The sequence below is a fragment of the Hylobates moloch genome, unplaced genomic scaffold, assembly GCF_009828535.3.
Source record: "Hylobates moloch isolate HMO894 unplaced genomic scaffold, HMol_V3 SCAFFOLD_15, whole genome shotgun sequence".
Taxonomy (NCBI): Eukaryota; Metazoa; Chordata; class Mammalia; order Primates; family Hylobatidae; genus Hylobates; species Hylobates moloch.
The window spans coordinates 94,714,154-94,732,014 of record NW_026652290.1 but is presented as its reverse complement, the minus strand read 5'-3'; the positions used below and the strand labels follow the sequence as shown (position 1 = coordinate 94,732,014).

The following is a 17,861-nucleotide window of genomic DNA, read 5'->3' as shown; positions in this document are numbered from 1 at the left end:
TTGCTTGAACCCGGGAGGTGGAGGTTGCAGTGAGCTGAGATTGTGCCACTGCACTCTAGCCTCGGTGACAGAGTGAGACTCTGTCTCAAAAATAAAAAATAAAGGCTGGGCACGGTGGCTCATGCCTGTAATCCCAGCACTTTGGGAGGCTGAGGTGGGCGGATCGCGAGGTCAGGAGATCAAGAACATCCTGGCTAACACTGAAACCCCGTCTCTACTAAAAATACAAACGGGGCCTGGTGTCAGGCGCCTGTAGTCCCAGCTACTCAGGAGGCTGAGGCAGGAGAATGGTGTGAACCCGGGAGGCGGAGCTTGCAGTGAGCTGAGATCGCGCCACTGCACTCCAGCCTGGGCAACAGAGCAAGACTCTGTCTCAAAAAAATAAATAAATAAATAAATACAGTTGTAATCTGATGGGGCCATTATCAGGTATGTGGCCCGTCACTGACTGGAAATTATTCTGCAGTTGGCAATGATGGCTGTTTTTGGAGATCTGAATCCAGTTCATTTGAGGGAACCCCCAAGGTTCTCTGGTTGTGGCCTCTCGAATAAACCTCTCACATTTGGACAGTTTGTTACCAAATTGGGTTCTGGATGTTGGTTTCCTTCAGTGTTGGGGGTGGGAGGAAAGTGTCACACCTGTGGAGCCCCCCCCCCCCCCCCCCCCCCCCCCCCCCGCCCCCAGGGTGGCTGCTGCCTGCAGTGCTGATGGCTGTGTACCCTGTCTGTCCAGATTGGTGCTGAGGACATGGATGGCTTCCAGGCAGACACGGAGGAGGAGGAAGAGGAGGAGGGTGACTGTATGATCGTGGACGTCCCGGATGCTGCGGGTGAGAAGGGCTCTAGATAGCAGAATGCACTGGTGAGGTGGGCGCTGGAGGTAAACCTCAACAGAGAAGGGATGGGCCTGCCTAAGACTAGCTCCATTGTGAGCCGCCAGGAGGGCTTGCAGCTGGAAGTGGCTCCTGCCCTGCCACATCCTCGGGTGGGCTGGGACGTGGGTGCTGACCATGCCAGGCAGTTCTGGCCACAGAGCCACAAGGGCCTGTGCTGGGAATCTCAGGTGGTTGTGACGTTAGATGGGGGTCAGGGAAGGCTGCACTGAGGCAGCAAGGGAGGGCCAGGTGGATTTCTGGAGCACTCGCCGAAGAGGAAGTGCAGAGGCCCTGCGGCAGGCTGCGTGGGAGGAGTGTGCCCGGGTGGTGGGGGGCAGGCAGGGTCAACCTGAGAGCAGGTGAGCAGGTCACTTCTAGAAGAGGCACAATGCCCCAGCCTTTGCCTGTCCCCACTGTCAGGTGGAGGGTCCCACCCTGGGGTTGTTGCAGGCCCATGAGGCAGCAGGGTGGGGTCTTCCCCCAGAGGGCCCAGCCAGCTCAAAACCCTCCCTCTCTTGCCCTGCAGAGGTCCAAGCCCCGTGTGGAGCCGCTTCCGGAGCTGGGGGTGGTGTGGGGGTGGACACTGGCAAGGCCACCCTGACCGCAAGCCCACTGGGCGCATCCTGAGAGCAGGGGTCACGTATGTAGAACGCTTAGGGTGTCCTCCCCACGGAGCAGATACTTGAACCGACTCGATTCCTGTGTAAAGAGCACTTTGTCCTGCTTCACGGACCTCCCCAAGGTGTGCAGAGTTCTATATAGGATGCTGGATTAGTTCCTTTGATATTTGTAAAAATTCCCCCAAGAGCTGCATATGAATCTGCCCTTTAATAAAGCATTATTGAGATTGCTGGCCTATTGGGGAAGCCTGCGGGCACAGAAGCAGGTGTGGAATCAATACTTGTAAATGAATTGAAGCGCCAGGACCACCCGCCTGGTCATGTTCGCGGGCCCCTGGACCTAACAAGGCAGTGTATAAACTTATTCTCTAGCCCTGAGCCGCTCTGTCTTTCCTGAGAACATCGTGTTTCTCTGAAAGTGCGCCTTGCCCATGGCCCGGCCCCATGTGGTGCCTGGTGTCTGGGGCCAGCCTTGTGCCCTGCAACAGCACCGTCCCATCTGTTTGTCACTAAGTCATCCTCATACCAGGCTGACCTGGGTCAAGGTGCGGGTTTTTCCGCACGTGCTTCTGTCCAGCGATCCCTCCTGCCCTGGGTTGGGGGGTAGGAGGGGGTGTTCCCGGAGACCTGCTGGGGTCACCTTCCTGAACCCAGAGCTGCTGGGAGCCGAGTTTGACTTCGAGTCTGAGGCTTTGTGAGAGCCCACCCCTAGGTCAGGTGCATCTTTTGTGAGTGCTGGAGCTAGGAGATGACCTCCTCCCCGCCCCAGGTTGAGTGGGCTTTATCCACACTGTCCCTGAGGGAGGACAGGTGACAGCTGCTGTGGTACTGAGTAGCTCAGAGCACACGCAGCCACGGGGAGGGTCACACTCGCCAGCCCTGCTCTTCCCAGCCACACCCCACCTGAAGTCCTAAACTTCCCTTCAGGGAACCCCATGTGGGAAAGGTGTCAGCTGCCTCCATCCACCCAGTCAGGGACGGCAGGGGGCCCGGGCCAGGCCTTCCTGCTGGGAAGCAGGATTCGGCTGTGCCTGAAGCAGAGGCTGTCCCTGTGCCGCACCTTTGATGAGCTTTACAGGGGCTCCTGACAACCCAGAGTCAGGTCCTGGGGCCTGCAGGACGCAGGACTGGAGTGACAGCCTCCGTTCTCAACAGGCCGGGTGCTCACACCAGCTGGGGCAGTGCCAGGGGTGAGGGAGGGACCAATGCAAGGTCAGGGGAACGAGCATAGGCCCCGGGCACCTCCCCCAGATGCAGACCTGCATCCCCAAGTCAGCGGTGGGGCCGGGGCACACATGCCTTCCACACTGCAGGGGAGAGTCCCTGTGTCTCCTGGGGCTGCTGTACCACAAACCTGGTGGCTTAAAGCAACAGTCACCATCTCACAGCCTGGGGGTCAGAGTGCACACATGCCTCACCAGGCTAACATCAAGCTGTGGGTAGGACCGGGCCCTCCTGGAGATTTTCCCAGTGCTCAGAGGTGCTGCATCCCTCAGCTTGGAGTCCCTTCCTCCACCTTCACAGCCACACGCAGCCTCTTCCAGTCTCTCTGATTCACTCTCCTGCTACCTCTTGTGAGGACATTGTGTCCCGGACCACCCAGGATCATCTCCCAGCTCAAGATCTTTCATCATACCCACAAGCCCCTCTCGCCAGGTGAAGTTGCACATCTGCAGGTTCCAGGAATAGGATGTGGCCGTCTCAGGACACCCTGTCCCTCTGGCCGCAAGGAAGCCAGGCCTGTGACAGCACTCGCCTCCTCTGCAGAGACGGCCGTTGTGGGCACAGCACAGCCTCCCCTAGCGCACGGGACTTCCTCCCTAGGCGGGTGGTTCATCAGGCACTTGTGGCCAGGCACTAGCCTGAGAACAGGTATCCACATGGTCCCACCTTGACAGAGAGCCACGCCCAGCCCCCACGACGTCCGCTCTGCAGCAGGTGAGCCTGCCCTGTGTCCCACAGTTTCAGCGGAGCACCAAGAAACTATATTCAAATACCGTTTATTTGGGCTTATGATTTACTAACTGCAGGTCTATGTGCAGGAAGGCCAGCGTCCCCTCCTGCCGTCGTCACCCACATCCACAGAGCAGCCCTAGCGCCAGGTGCAGCCACTGCCATCCACGGCACATGGGAATGGGACCCATGCTGCAGGCCTGCTCTCCTGCCCAGGGAGATGCCACGTGTGTCTGCCCGGCAGCTTCATGACACAGTTACCAAGCAGCTAGGGAGGGCTTAGATTTGGTGGTGTCCCCAGGCCTCTCCCTCGGGGGCTTGGGCGCCATCTCCACAGCCCCCAAGGGATGGGGGCTCTGCCACGGGGCCCAGTTCCACAGCTCCACGGCTGGCGCCCCTCCCGTGCCCATGGGGCAGAGCCAAGTATTTCCAGAGGTGGTTTGGAGGCCCTGGGGTGGCGGGGAGAGGAACAGGGAGAGCATGAGACAGACCCACGGGGTTGAGGCCAACCCTGCTTTTATTTCACGAGAGCTTCTCGATGGCTGACAGGAGCTCGGGTTTCAGGATGGAGTCTGGCTCGGCCCCCGCGGCCTTGATGTCCTCCAGCACAGCCATGTCCCACGAGAAGGTCAGGAGGGCAGAGGGCACCTGCGGTAGGGGTAGGCGGTCACTCTGTCTCCATGTGGCAGCACAGTGGAAGGACAGAGCTGAGCATAGTCGGCCCTTGCTGTGGCAGGGAACTCAGCGGGCAACCTGGGCTCGGGGATGCCCCGGCCTGGAAGCCATCTCAGCTGGTGGAGGCTGTGGCTCGCACCCAGGCCTCCTGCCCTCTCCCTCCGGGACTCCAGGACCTAAGCCTAAACCTACTGCACTAGCTAATGCGCGTCACCGCTCCCATTTGACAGGGAAACTGAGGCATGGAGTAGTTATGAACTCACTCAAGGCCCTGCTGCCAGTAAGTGGGAAAGCAGGATTCAAACCCAGGGACCTGCCCAGGCCCCCTGCTCTGAGAACAAGGAGGCTCCCTCCTGGGGGTCTGTGCCAGTCCCAGGAGAACCTGCAGAGGCATCGGGGTCAGCAGTGCTCCTGCGGGCCGACACTCACCAGCCCGCACTCGTTCAAGGCCAGGTTCTCGTCCTCGGACAGCTTCTGCCCTCCTGAGGCCAGCAGCTCAAAAGGCAGCCAGTCGCTCTGCAGGGCCTCCCGGACGAACCCGTACACCGCCCCCAGCCGCTCCCGGGCATAGAAGGTCCCTGGGGAGTGGGGGAGTCAGAGCGGGTGGGGCCGAGGGCCCCCTACCAACCCGAGCCGCCCTCCCCAGGCATCGCCGGTGCCCACCCTGCAGGAGGCAGCCATCGGGGAGGCGCACACGCAGCAGCGTGTAGGTGTACTTGCGCAGCCCCCGCTGCTCCTCCTTCTCCCGCATGGCCTTGGTCCGCAGCATGCTCAGCCGCTCCACTGCGTCAGACCTGCACACGCGGGCCAGATCAGGAGGGCTGGCTGGGGTTCTTCCACCCCGCCCCGCCCCACTCTGCTCCGCGGACGGACGTCAGGCCCACCTGAGCCTCTGCTCCCGCCTGATCTCCTCTGCTGTGAGGTTGAAGAAGTCCCCGGGCAGTTCGAACTGCGAGGCCAGGGGCGAGGGCTGGAAGACACGGCGCTGCCGGTCCAGCTTGGCGCGCACGGGCTCCGCAGCCAGCAGCTGTTCCTTGTGCCTCTCCAGGCTCTGGGGCTGGGCCAAGGTTGTCTCGCTCAGCACGTAGAACTCCTCGGGGTCCTCTACAGCGCGGCAGGACATGGGTATCACTGTGCAATGGAGAGACCCCCAAGCCGGGCCCTCCTGCCCCAAGGCCCCTCGTGCCCATTCCGTACTCAGCCAGGCCCTGTCCACTTACCCTGATCCTGGACGGGAAGCAACACCTTCTGGAAACCAATAGCCTCAAAAAACTCGTGGGTCCCTTCCAGGCAGTTAATGCGCTCCTGGGGGTGGAGATGGGGGTCACTGGGGGCCCCTGGCTTCCTCCACTGCCTGGCCACGCCCCACCCAGTCCAGGGGCCCGGCTCTCGCTATTGGGAGCAGCTGTCAACCCCTGGATGGGGCCCAGCCCTGGGGGTGCCTCAGTGCTGGATGCAAACCTGCTTTTCTACGGTGGGGGCTGTGGAGTCTCCAACAGCTCTGCACAGAGGAAAAAGTCACAACCAGGCACGAAGAGTGAGGCTGAGGAGCCAGATACTGCTGGGGCCTGATGCGAGGCTAACACCGGACAGGGCCGCAGTCCCTGCCATTTCCCCCAGAAGAACTAGACATATGGTTTGCATGAGAAACCTCCCCAGAGTCGACATGTTCCCAAACAAGCCCAGCTGAAGAGAAGGAAAAGGATGCAGGTGAGGAGAGGCAGATTTGGGGTAACTGGTGCATAAAAGTCTTGCTCTCTGTCTTGTCCTGCTAGCTTCTATTGGCCGAGCCCTTCACTGCTTGTGGCTCAACTCTCGCTAGCTCCTCCAGGGAGACCACCGCCTGGTGTGGGCCACCACCGGCTCCTGCAGGCCGGCTGCCCCCACCCCCAGCCTGGGCCCTGGGGGCCAGAAGGCACGCCCACCTGAAACACTTTGTTCTGCAGCTTGATCTTCCGGTACTTCTCCTCCTCGGGGTGCAGGTGGATGTTGTCCAGGTACCTGGGGTAGGTGGAGAGGGTGAGTGGGGCACAGTCCAGGCTGCCCGCCCGGACCCTCTGTGCCTCCTGCCCCAGGTAACAGCAGCTCAGCCACACTTGGCCTCTAGTCAGAGGGAAGAAGCGGCCCAATGACCCAAAGGCAGCAGACCATCTCCAGGTGGAAGGCACACCTCGGACACCCCACGGAGCCCACCCCTCGTGCCAGCAGGAGCCCCACGAAACCCCTCACCGTCCCACCAGCCCTGGAGGGGCACAGTTAACCACAGCGGTGGGGGAGCCACAGTGCCGGAAGGGGAGAGCCAGAGCCGAAGGGCCGCAGCGCCAGCACAGGGGTCCTGCGGGGTGCTCCCTCAAGGCTGGCGGGCAGCGTGGACTTCCAGGCCTGCCCCCGATCCTGAGACTCCTCCACATGCGCCCCGATTAATCCCCAAGGAAGCCAGGGTGGGGAACCCCTGATTCCTTAAACACCTTCATTTTGTACATGGGTAAACTGAGGCCCAAAGAGGCCCAGCCCTTTGCCTGAGGCCTCTGGGTGGAGCTGCCTCACTCTCGGCCTGTGCTCCTTCCCGACCCACCTCAGCAGGTAATGAGGGGGCCAGAGGGGGTGACAGCCCCAGTGGGAGGGGTGCTGAGATGAGCTGGAGGGGCCAGGCAGGGCAAAGGGGCCACACGCTCACTTGGCAATGGTGTCCACGCCCAGCTTCACCCGGTCCTGGTCTTTGTTGAATGTGTAGATCTTCATGATGGAGGCGGCCACTGGGTCGGTGGAGAAGTGCTGGGAGGAGGGAAGCAGGGAAAGCTGCTCACTGAGAGCCTGGGCCACACGGCCCTCCGCTGCCCAGGTAACAGGGATAGGAAGAGGAAGGCAGAGCAGCGGCTTAGAGCAGACCCAGCTGTGCACTCATCACAGAAAGGAAAAGAGAGACCCTCGAAGACCCCGGCCCTGCCCACACCCCAGGGCAGAGGCGACGCAGCTAAGACTGAGCAGAACTCAAGTCTCCCCTTCCGCCTTCTCAAGGCTATATCTACGGGACTTGGAGGCCAGTGTGACGTGACAGAACTTTGCCTCACACTCTGGCTTTAGAACTCGACCTCAGTGCTGAGATCCACCAAGGCCACCGCCACTTACAGAACCTCCCGCCACCACGGACGCCCCATCCCTCCTGATCTCACAGCCCCATGATGGACGTTCTGGAACGACTCCCGGGTCTTATCTTTACAAAGAGACCGAGAGGCCCCTCGTCCAGGGTCACAGGGATGGCAGGTGGCAGAGAGGACACAAATGAGTCTGCAACTCTCAGTGTCTGAAACTCAACGGCTGGAAGACGGATACCCCCAGCCCCTGCCCCTCCCTGAGGTCCCGCCTATGTTACCGGGGGAGGGGAGAAGTCACAGCTGGCACTCGGGGTTTCCCAGAGCCAGCCCTGCTGACTGCGAACAACGTCCCAGCACAGAGAGGCTGAGAACAGGTACCCTAAGACCTGGAAAAGATTGGGGCACAAATCCACGCTCGGCACAGCCACCACACACGGCCACACCCAGAGAGCCACCCATGGCGTGGAAAGCAGGGCTGCCACCCGTATCTCCCTGGGCTGCCCGGATGAAGGTGGGTGAACAGGAGGGCCGCCCAGGGCCACGTGTCAGGATTCGGGCCACCTGCCCAGGCAGCCCAGAGCTCCACCCACCACCCCCCACCCTCAACTGCACAGCAGGGTCCCTCAGCAGCCCCCTGCATCACACGGACCAATGACCCACACACTGAGCCGGGGCTCATGCCAACTGAAAATTGGGACCCGGCCTAGTCTGCCGGTTTAGTTGCTGAGGTGATGTGGGGAGTGGGGCAGAGCACGTGGATGCAGAGAGGCAGAGCTGCGAGATGGGCATGTTGTCCCCAGGACAACAGCTTCCTCGGGATCAGAGTGCCCGGGACAGCACACCAGCCAAGGGAAGGGTGTCAGCTCCAAAAGCGGGCCTCAGGCGTTCTGGGCGACTGGCCGCCAGGCTTAGGTCAGGAGCTGGGTACATGCACAGACAAGGGACGAAGGAACAGCAGCCAGGAAGGAGTCCAAATCCATTAAGGAATGTACTTTGTGAGAGAGGTGGGATTTCACAGCTGTAAGCAAAAGACAGGTGCTCTCGACAGGTGGGGCTGAGAAGAAAACTGAGCCAAGATCAAAAAAAAAATAACATCAGCTCCACCCCACCATGTTACATAATAACATGCTCCAGCTGGATCAAAGCTTCAACCATGGAAACAAGCAAGCAGTCAAGGAGAAGCCAGAAGAAAAGCACTGGAGGCCGGGCGCAGTGGCTCATTCCTGGAATCCCAGCACTTTGGGAGGCCGAGGCAGTCGAATCACGAGGTTAGGACATCGAGACCATCCTGGCCAACGTGGTGAAACCTCATCTCTAAAATACAAAAGTTAGCCAGGCGTGGTGGCGTGTGCCTGTAGTCCCAGCTACTCGGGAGGCTGAGGCAGGTGAATCGCTTGAACCCGGGAGGCAGAGGTTGCAGTGAGCCGAGATCGTGCCACTGCACTCCAGCCTGGGCGACAGAGCGAGACTGTCTCAAAAAAAAAAAGCACTGGAGAGGCCACAAAAGAATTCTCTCAGCCTCAGCATGGAAATGAGGAAGGCGTTTCTAAGAATGGCCCCAAACCCAAAAGCCATGAAATAAGATTGACACATTTAATTATACAGAGATCAAAAAATCCTACACAGCGAAGTGACCATAAGCAGAGCCAATATATACGCAACTAGAGGGAAATATGTGCAACTCATATCATAGGCAAAAGCCTAAATTGCCTAATACGTAAAGAGTGCTGCCGGACGCGATGGCTCCCGCCTGTAATCCCAGCAGTTTGGGAGGCCGAGGCGGGCGGATCACGAGGTCAGGAGATCGAGACCATCCTGGCTAACACGGTGAAACCCCGTCTCTACTAAAAATACAAAAATTAGCCAGGCGTGGTGGTGGAAGCCTGTAGTCCCAGCTACTCGGGAGGCTGAGAAAGGAGAATAGCATGAACCCGGGAGGCGGAGCTTGCAGTGAGCAGAGATTGCGCCACTGCACTCCAGCCTGGGTCACAGAGTGAGACTCTGTCTCAAAAAAAAAAAAAGAAAAAAAAAAGTGCCTACAAATCACTAAGAAAAAGACAAACTATGTACTAAATAGTGTAGAAAGGACGCATTCTCGTATGAAACATGGCCAACCCAAAATAAGGAAAGTGCCAATTAACTCTATCCTGAGATGTTATTTTAACCTGTCAACAGGCGTAAAGCTCAACGTTTGGTGATTTACAGCATGGTGAGAGGATAGGGACACGGGTGCTTTTGCACACACTGCTGGAGTGTGTATAAGTCTGGAGAGTCTATGGAACTGTCACTATATATACATATATATATATATATATATATATATATATATATTTTTTTTTTTTTTTTTTTTTTTTTTTTTTCTTTTAGATGAAGTTTTGCTCTTGTCACCCAGTGCCCAGGCTGGAGCTCCATGGCACGATCTCGGCTCACTGCAACCTCTGCCTCCCGGGTTCAAGCGATTCTCCTGCCTCAGCCTCCTGAGTAGCTGGGATTACAGGTGTCTGTCACCATGCCTGGCTAATTTTTGTATATTTAGTAGATACGGGTTTCACTATGTTGACCAGGCTGGTCTTGAACTTCTGACCTCAGGTGATCCACCTGCCTCGGCCTCCCAAAGTGCTGGGATTATAGGCAAGAGCCACCACGCCCGGCCACTGTTACTATTTTCTGAGAAAGGGTCTCACTTGTCACCCAGGCTGGTGTGCAGTGGCATGATCACGGCTCACTGCAGCCTCTACCTCCCAGGGTGAAGCAATCCTCCCACCTCAGCCTTTTGAGTAGCAGGGACTACAGGTGCACGCCACCATGCCCAGCTAATTTTTTTTTGTTTTTGGTAGAAACAAGGTTTTGCCATGTTGCCCACGCTAAAGCTGAAGTTTCTGAGAAACTATTGATGGTGTTAAGTGAGGACTTGCTGTATTGGAAAAAAAAAAATGCTGTGGAAGTTATTTCTTTTTTTTTTTTTTTTTGAGATGGAGTTTTGCTCTTGTTGCCCAGGTTGGAGTGCAATGGCGCTATCTCAGCTCACCACAACCTCCGCCTCCCAGATTCAAGCAATTCTCTTGCCTCAGCCTCCCGAGTAGCTGGGATTACAGGCATGTGCCACCACGCCCGGCTAATTTTGTAGAAAGTTCTTTCTGTACTGAAGCAAATAATACATAACCTTTTATGAAAAACAAAACCAGGCCACGCGCGGTGGCTCACGCCTGTAATCCCAGCACTTTGGGAGGCTGAGGCAGGTGGATCACTTGAGGCAAAAGTTCGAGAGCAGCCTGGCCAACATGGTGAAACCCCATCTCTACTAAAAATACAAAAATTAGCCAGGTGCGGTGGCAGGCACCTGTAATCCAGCTACTTGGGAGGCTGAGGCACGAGAATCATTTGAATCCAGGAGGAGAATCGTTTGAATCCAGGAGAACTGAGGCTGAGAATGCGCCACTGCACTCCAGCCTGGGTGTCAGAGTGAGACCCATCTCAAAAAAAAAAAGACAAACCTTGTTGGGAGAGAGGAGATGCGGATGCATACAGGATGGTGTGCCTGGATTTGGGGTATCAGAGGAGGGGCTTCACTACTAGCAGTGGCCTCTGGGGACTCTGGGAGGGATCTGTACCACCTGGGCTTCCGACGGAGGGTGGCTCAGGCACAGGAAGCTACAGATTGGGGCAGGAGCACACCAGGTGCCACTCACCGAGAGAATGGCCTCCTTGATGCGGGTGTCCCGCTGGTCCTTCCTCAGGGTGGCCCCAGTGAGCGGACAGGTGAAGTACACACCAGGCACGGCCAGGTGGGCGGAGCCTTCCTCTCTGGGCTCAGATACCTGGGGCAGTGAAAGCGTCCAAGTCTGGACTGTGGACAGTGGCCACCCCGACCCTCGCCGAGCACCATAGTCCTGAGTGTGGCCCGTAGAACCAGACATCTCCAGCCTCCATGCTGTCCCTTCCACTTGGTGGCCATGGGAGACACCCTGGCCAAGTGACTGCATCCCTGAGTCTGTTCCCTGGTATGTCAAATGTCCCTGTGGGGCCTGCTCAGAACTAAACGAGGTACGGAACGGAAAGCACAGAGCAGCTTCTGACACGCAGGAAGCACCCAGCAGATGACAGCTGGGCTCCTGCTGGTCCTGTCCCCAAGCTGGTGAGGAAGGAGCTCTGTGTGGGAGTCTGCAGGCACAGTGCCCTGGACAAGGCATAACTTCTGGGCCTCTATTTCTAGGCCATCTCTAAGGCCCCTGCATGCTAAAATTCACTGAATCCTCGAGGGTCAAGCTGCTTAGAACTGCTTTCAGCAGAGCTCTCAAGGCCCACCTCCTAGAGGAAGCCCTCCCTGATTCCACCCGTCTCCACAGAGCCTCTTGACCTCCAAGGCAGGCAGGACTGGGCAGTGCTAGGGGACGGGCTCTGAAACCACAGACTGGCTCTGGTCCTGCCTCTGCTGGTCCTGCGGTGTAGGAGAGAGGACAGCTGGTTTCACCTCTCTCAACCCCGGTTCTCTTTCTGAAAAGTGGGAACTGTAACTGCATCTACCTTTAAGGGGTTAAGGGGAGGGAGCGATGGACTCATGTACCTGAGGCCCACTTCTCCAGGCCTGAGCCGGCATCCTCAGCTGCCAAGCCCTGAAGGTCCCGGACAACACCGTGTTCCACCACAACCTGCCTCCACCTTGCGAGGCAAGGTTTCCCAACAGCCCTTGAGCCCCAAGAGCAGAGGCCACATTTCCCCCATGACACAGTCAAGCTGTCCCCACCCCTTGCCATGGGACAGTGCCACCAATGGCCATTCTTACCACGTTGGTCCCTGGGGCCTCGGGGCTCATGCTGACGGTGGCTTCGGCTTGAAGTTCCTTTCTCACTGGAAGGCAGCCCAAGGAGAGGCAGAGACGGGATGGTGAGCACGCCTCTGTCCTGGCCCGAGCCCCCTCACTCCTGGGGTGGGCCTGTGGGCCACGCACACCACCCCAGCCCTGCTGGAGGTCAGGCTGGAGGTCCCCTGCAGGACTTTCTGTGCACCCACCCCTCAGCCTGAGCAAGCACCCCACTGCCTGGGCAGCCCCTGTTTCTGCTCCAAGTCTCTGCTCCCACCCCCTCCCCAGGAAGCTGCCCTTCCCCCAGCACCTGCCCTTGATGAGCCGCTCCCAAGGGTGACCCTCACACCCCCCACGGTTGCTCATGTGACTTCTGCGTCCAGGGCCAGGCACCAGGGCCGGGAACCTCAAACAGCCCCAACCTGGGCCCGAGAAGGGCCATATCTCACCCTGGTTTCGGATGGTGTCCTGCGACGTGGGGCCCCAGGCCCGGGGCTGCTTCTGCTCCAGCCGGGCCAGGGCGGCAGCGGCCGCCATCTGTGCCTCATTGGTGGGTCCCTGGCGGGGCGGCCTGGGGGCTGGCTGGCTGGGCTTCTCTTTGTGGGCCTTTTCCCTGGGAACAGACCGAGGGAGAGGGAGTGTATCCTCCTGAGGTGGCCGGCAAAGCTGACATGCAGTCACACAGAGGAGCTTCTGCCCCTCCCCAGCTCTTGCCACCAGCACCATCAGCCAGACGTGTCCCTGCCTATGTGGGCCAGGACACCTGGTTCCCAGGGGCCACCTGCAGCCACCAGATGGTTCTACTGCAGGCGGAAGAGCCCCTGGAGGAAGGAGATGCTGGTTCCACTCAGCTCTGCACCATCAGGCAAGTCCTGCCCCCACTGGCCCTCAGGTCCTCATCTGTAAAATGGGGTGACAGCACCCCTCCTGAGGTGAAGGCACCTTGACATCCTCAGTGCTTTTTTTCTTTTTGAGAGAGGGTCTTGCTCTCTCACCGAGGCTGGAGTACAGGGCACAATCATGGCTTACTGCAATCCTGAGCTCCCAGGCTCAAGGAATCCTCCCGCCTCAGCCTCCCAAGTAGCTGGTTCTTAGAGGCAAGCATCATCATGCCTGGCTAATTTTTCTATCGAGACAGGGTCTCGCCATGTAGCTCAGGCTCGTCTCAAACTCTTGGCCTCAAATGATCCTCCCACCGTGGCCTCCCAAACTGCTGGGATTACAGGCATGAGCCACAGCACCCAGCCCGCATCCTCAGGAATTGAGGGGACTCAAGGGGTGTCACATCTTCCCTCCCTCCCTGCCATAAGAGTCTCCACCCTCAGGTCACAGCTTCGTTTGCTGAGCACCTACTGTGTGCCGGGACCCTGCTGGGAGCTGGTCAGCTCGGTTGGTTTACTCCTCCTAACAAGCTGCCAGGGAGGCCTCACCATCCCCTGTTCCCAAACCCAAGAGGGACAGGAAGTCCGGGCGATGCGCCCCACGCCACGCCACCCTTGTGGCGGGACCCTGGGGTCAGCGGATGGCAGAACCAGCCTCGCCCTGGCCACTCCATGCCAGGCCTATGGCTGTGCAAGTACGAAGAGCTCATGGACTCGTGGCTCCACCCTTTGAGCCCTACACCAAGGAGAGTTCCATAACCCACTTGGCACAGTGACCTGGCAGAGAAGCCTCGCAGAGAAGCCCTTTCTCCCAACCTGCTCGGACGTGTGTGTCTCACCCGTCTCCTCTCAGGCCCCTCCCGTGAACTTATGGGCTGTGTCACTTTCTGTGCCGTAGGTCTATTAAAACCTTCTGGGAGGCCAGACTCTCAGTTCAAGCCCTATACTCCTCTGGCTCTGCTTAGATACCCGGGCAGCCCTCCCTCCTCGTCCCACCCCTGCCTATCTAGTCCTCCCACAGCTGAGCATCTTGGGTGGAAGAGGAGATGACTCATGAAGACCCACCCCGGCCTCATCCGATATCTAGGTCTTTCCAACAAAATGGCATTTGCCAGGGCACCTCACCCCAACCAGTCATGGACCCTGCCCCCCTGGGCAGCCACAGGGATCCTTCTGGAACCTCAGCCAGGGAGCGTCAGCATCACTCCACTGCACAACGCCCTCCCACTGCAAAATCCTAAAGCTTCCCTTGGCCAGAGAGCCCTTCCCGGCCTGGCCCACTGCCCTCCCATGGCCTGTCTCCCCTGGGCTCCCGGCAGTTCTTCCCACACCCCAGCTGCTCCCCGCTGCAGGCCCATGCACTGTCTGCACCTTCTGCCCAGAATGTTCTCCGGGGGGGTGGGAGGAGGACAGGGGGTCTGGAAAGGGCTAGAGCTGCCGCAGGGAGAGAAGGAGGGGGCGGATTTCCCCACAGCTGAGTCTCACTGTGTCCTGGGAGAGGCCTTCCCAAACCACCTGATGGCCCCTGCTCACCCTCCTTCGAGGCCCTGGGCACTCATCCGAGCACTCATCGCCTGAGCGCTCATCTGCGGTCTGCTGGTTTATTTGTCCATCGGCTCCCTCTAGAAGGTGAGCCCTAGGACAGCAGAGGCCTTCTCTTGTCCACCAGTGCAGCCTAAAACAGGACTTGGCGCCCACCCACCCCACATGCCCTGGATATCCAGTCTCGCTCCAGAAGGGACCTCCACACCCCTTCCTTTCCCAGCCTTCCCCTCCAACCTTCCCCTCTCCCCCCAGGCTCTGGGCTGACCCAGCCATCACCCCGATACCCTGCATCCTTCCTATCATGCCCAGTCCCAGTGGCCCCAGCACCCCCCACCCACTATTGGTTGAATCAATGGAGGGCTCCCCCAATTTGTCCACTTCTCTCCCTGACCCCTCTCCCTCCCTCACTCAGCCTTTGCTCTCCTGCTCTCCCCAAAGAACCCTGACGTCCTCACTATGCCCCTACCTCCATCACCACCCCACTGCCCCGTGATTCCTGACCCCCACTTCCTGCCACCTCCCTGCCTCTCCTCCCACCCCCTCCCAGCCCCCACTCCTTCACAATCCCTTCCATTATTGCTTACAGACACCTGCCCTGGCTGCCTGGCTGACTTCCTTCCTCACTCCCTCTCCATCAGTCCCCACCACCCCCTGGCCAGCCAGCTCCCTGCAGCGGCCCCAGCTCTCCAGTTTCCCTTTTCTCAACCCAACAGCCCTCAGCCTTGCACATTCTCTAGCTCCACTTCTTCCCCGGCCCTCCACCTGCCCTCCCAGCTGGCTCAGCCCTGCTCAGGCCCTTCTCTCCAAGTCCTCCCTAGACAATCTGGAAGCCTGCCCGGCACCTATCTCCTTTCCCCTCCTCTCGCACCTCCATAATCCACTTGGCACAGTGACGTGGCAGAGAAGCCTCGCATAGAAGCGCCTTCTCCCAACCTCTTAAGACGCGTCTGTCTTGCCCGTCTTCTCCTCTCAGGCCCCTCCCGGGTCAGAGTCCATCTGTCAGAATCCTTCACCTCCACTCTGCTCACACACCTTCCTCAGCCCCTCCCTCTCAATTCGCCAGGACATCCCAGGTCACTGACGACGCTGCCCACCCCGGCCTCCCTGGCCTTCCAGACTCTTTCTAGTCTCCCATCAGCCTCCCACGTGCTCCAGAAACCCAATCCAGAACCCCTCTTCCCATGGATGCCTCAAAACAACTCTCCACCACCCCACCCCACAGCTGTACGTCCTCCTCCAAGCTCAGCTCCCATCCATGGTCACCTAGATTCCCCCAAATCATCCTGGCCTCTTCGGGACCAGCCGGGTCCCCAGACCTCTCCCTCACCACCCGGCTCAGAACTCATCATCCCGTTTTTCCCCCAAGGTCGCTCCACTGACCCCCAACTGCCTGCAGCCCCGTCGCCCTAATCCCCTGCCACTGCCTCGGACCCTCCTGCGGCCCCGCCCCCGAAACCTCCCCTCATACCCCGCCCCCTGCGCTGCTTCCCCTCCCGTCGCCTCTCGCCCCGCCCCCGGGTCATGCCCTCCCCCTCCTGCCCCGCCCCCAGATCTCTCTCCCCTCCCCCTGACGCCCACCCTCGGACCGACTTGCCCCGCCCCCAGCGCCTCTCCCCCTCCCCTGACCCTCGGCTGCCGCTCCCAGCCCCTCACCCTCTCCGATCTCCCAAACCGCCCAAGGCCCCAGACCTCTCTCCCCGGCCGTCCCCGCCCCGCAGGGCCTCAAGCCTCTGCGTTCCTCACGCACCCCACGGACTCTTTGAGCTTCTGACCGGGTCCCGCGCTCTTGAACTTGATGTCGGCCTTGAACTCCTGAAAGAATTTCTTCATGGTGGCGGCTGGCCCGGCGGCGGGGGGCCGCGGGGGCGGGGGGCACGGGGCCCAGTCGGGAAGGGGACCGCCAGGGACCAGCCACCGGAAAGAAAATACCGCGCCGCCGGAAGTCCCGCCTTCCCCAGGCCGGCCACGTGACAATCGGCTAGAAGTGCCTCTCTAGCGCTGGGTGCCTCGCTGGCCCAGGGCGGCCGCTCTGTACGCTGGAGCCGCGTCTCTGTGGTTCTTCCGGACTCCGTTGCCAGGGCGACGAGTGCGCCTCTTGATTGGAGACAGTGCTTTCCGTGGCGCTCCCCAAACGGTGACAAACGGTGATAGGACAGGGACAGGCCAACTGAACCTCGCAGAGAAAGCACCGGGCCCTATCCCTTTCGCTGCTCAACCTAAACTAGGCGCGGTGGCTCACGCCTGCAATCACAGGACTTTCGGAGGCTCAAGCGGAAGGATTGCTTGATCCCAGAAGTTGGAGACCAGCCTGGGCAACATGGCAAAACCTCGTCTCTATAAAAAATAATAATAATAAAATAAAATAAATTAGCCGAGGGTGGTGGCGCGCGCCTCTCAGCTACTTGGGAGGCGGAGGCGGAGGCAGGAGGATCGCTTGAACCCAGGAGGTCCAGGCTGCAGTGAGCTGTGATCAAGCCACTGCATTCCAGCCTGGGCGACAGACAGAGACCCTGTCTCAAGCAAAACAAACAAAAATCCAACCTTCTCTGTCTCCCCAGAGCTTACGTGATAAAATCCCAATTCAATGTGGAGTATTGGAGGCCCCCACGATCTGGCTGGTTTTGGTCCCGGAAGCCCCCCCCCCCCACCTCACCACCACGTACCCTAGGTAGGAGCTCTTCAAGAGGATGCACCTGGGCCGGGCGCGGTGGCTCATGCCTGTAATCCCAGCACTTTGGGGGGCCAAAGCCGGCGGATCACGAGGTCAGGAGATCGAGACCATCCTGGCTAACACGGTGATACCCCCGTCTCTACTAAAAATACAAAAAATGAGCCGGGCGTGGTGGCGGGCACCTGTAGTCACAGCTACTGGGGAGGCTGAGGCAGGAGAATGGCGTGAACTCGGGAGGCGGAGCTTGTAGTGAGCCGAGATCTCACCACTGCACTCCAGCCTGGGCGACAGAGCGAGACTCCGTCTCAAAAAAAAAAAAAAAGAGGATGCACCCAACTGGGACATGGGGATTGGGGATCCACTTTGGTGGACACCAGTTAATAGTGGCGTACTTTGGTCTGTGCAATCCGCAAAGAAAATAGATACACAAAGTGACAGTTAAAACAAGCCTCAAAAAATGGGAGCTGGGGGTCAGACGCGGTGGCTCACGCCTATAATCCCAGCACTTTGAGAGGCCGAGGCCGGTGGATCACTTGAGGTCAGGAGTTTGAGACCAGCCTGGCCAACATGGTGAAAGCCTGTCTCTACAGGCATCGGTAATCCCAGCTACTCGGGAGGCTGAGGCAGGAGAATCGCTTGAACCTGGGAGGTGGAGGTTGCAGTGAGCCGAGATCTCGCCATTGCACTTCAGTCTGGGCAACAGAGGGAGACTCTGCCTCAAAAAAAAAAAAAAAAAAAAAAAAAA

The 17,861-nt window shown here is 59.0% G+C and overlaps 2 protein-coding genes across 5 annotated transcripts in view; one reads left to right on the top strand and one right to left on the bottom strand.

Moving 5' to 3' along the window:
• CHAF1A (chromatin assembly factor 1 subunit A) overlaps positions 1–1,722 on the top strand; it is a 39,398-nt gene extending 37,676 nt beyond the window's left edge. For all 4 annotated transcript variants that reach the window (XM_032177652.2, XM_058428910.1, XM_058428909.1 and 1 more), the window contains exons 14-15: positions 734–830; positions 1,402–1,722. In XM_032177652.2, the coding sequence (XP_032033543.1) occupies positions 734–830; positions 1,402–1,502 (198 nt within the window). In that variant the 3' untranslated portion in view covers positions 1,503–1,722. The remainder of the gene's footprint in view (positions 1–733; positions 831–1,401) is intronic.
• Positions 1,723–3,947: 2,225 nt separating this feature from the next.
• UBXN6 (UBX domain protein 6) lies at positions 3,948–16,376 on the bottom strand. The gene is made up of 11 exons (XM_032177672.2): positions 16,193–16,376; positions 12,469–12,632; positions 12,002–12,066; positions 10,908–11,036; positions 6,801–6,898; positions 6,049–6,124; positions 5,344–5,428; positions 5,008–5,227; positions 4,787–4,917; positions 4,553–4,701; positions 3,948–4,096 (listed from the first exon to the last, which is right to left on the bottom strand). The coding sequence occupies exons 1-11, from the start codon at positions 16,273–16,275 to the stop codon at positions 3,971–3,973; spliced, it is 1,326 nt and encodes a 441-aa protein (XP_032033563.1). The 5' UTR covers positions 16,276–16,376; the 3' UTR covers positions 3,948–3,970.
• Positions 16,377–17,861: the final 1,485 nt, after the last annotated feature.

What these genes read in the sequence shown, in the direction of transcription:
- UBXN6 (XM_032177672.2), bottom strand. Translation starts at nt 16,275, where the DNA reads ATGAAGAAATTCTTTCAGGAGTTCAAGGCCGACATCAAGTTCAAGAGC. An exon ending in TCAAGGAGGCCATTCTCTCG is followed by an intron (nt 6,899 to 10,907) that starts GTGAGTGGCACC and finishes CCCTCCTCCCAG; the next exon opens with CACTTCTCCACCGACCCAGT. An exon ending in GGCGTGGACACCATTGCCAA is followed by an intron (nt 6,125 to 6,800) that starts GTGAGCGTGTGG and finishes CACCTACCCCAG; the next exon opens with GTACCTGGACAACATCCACC.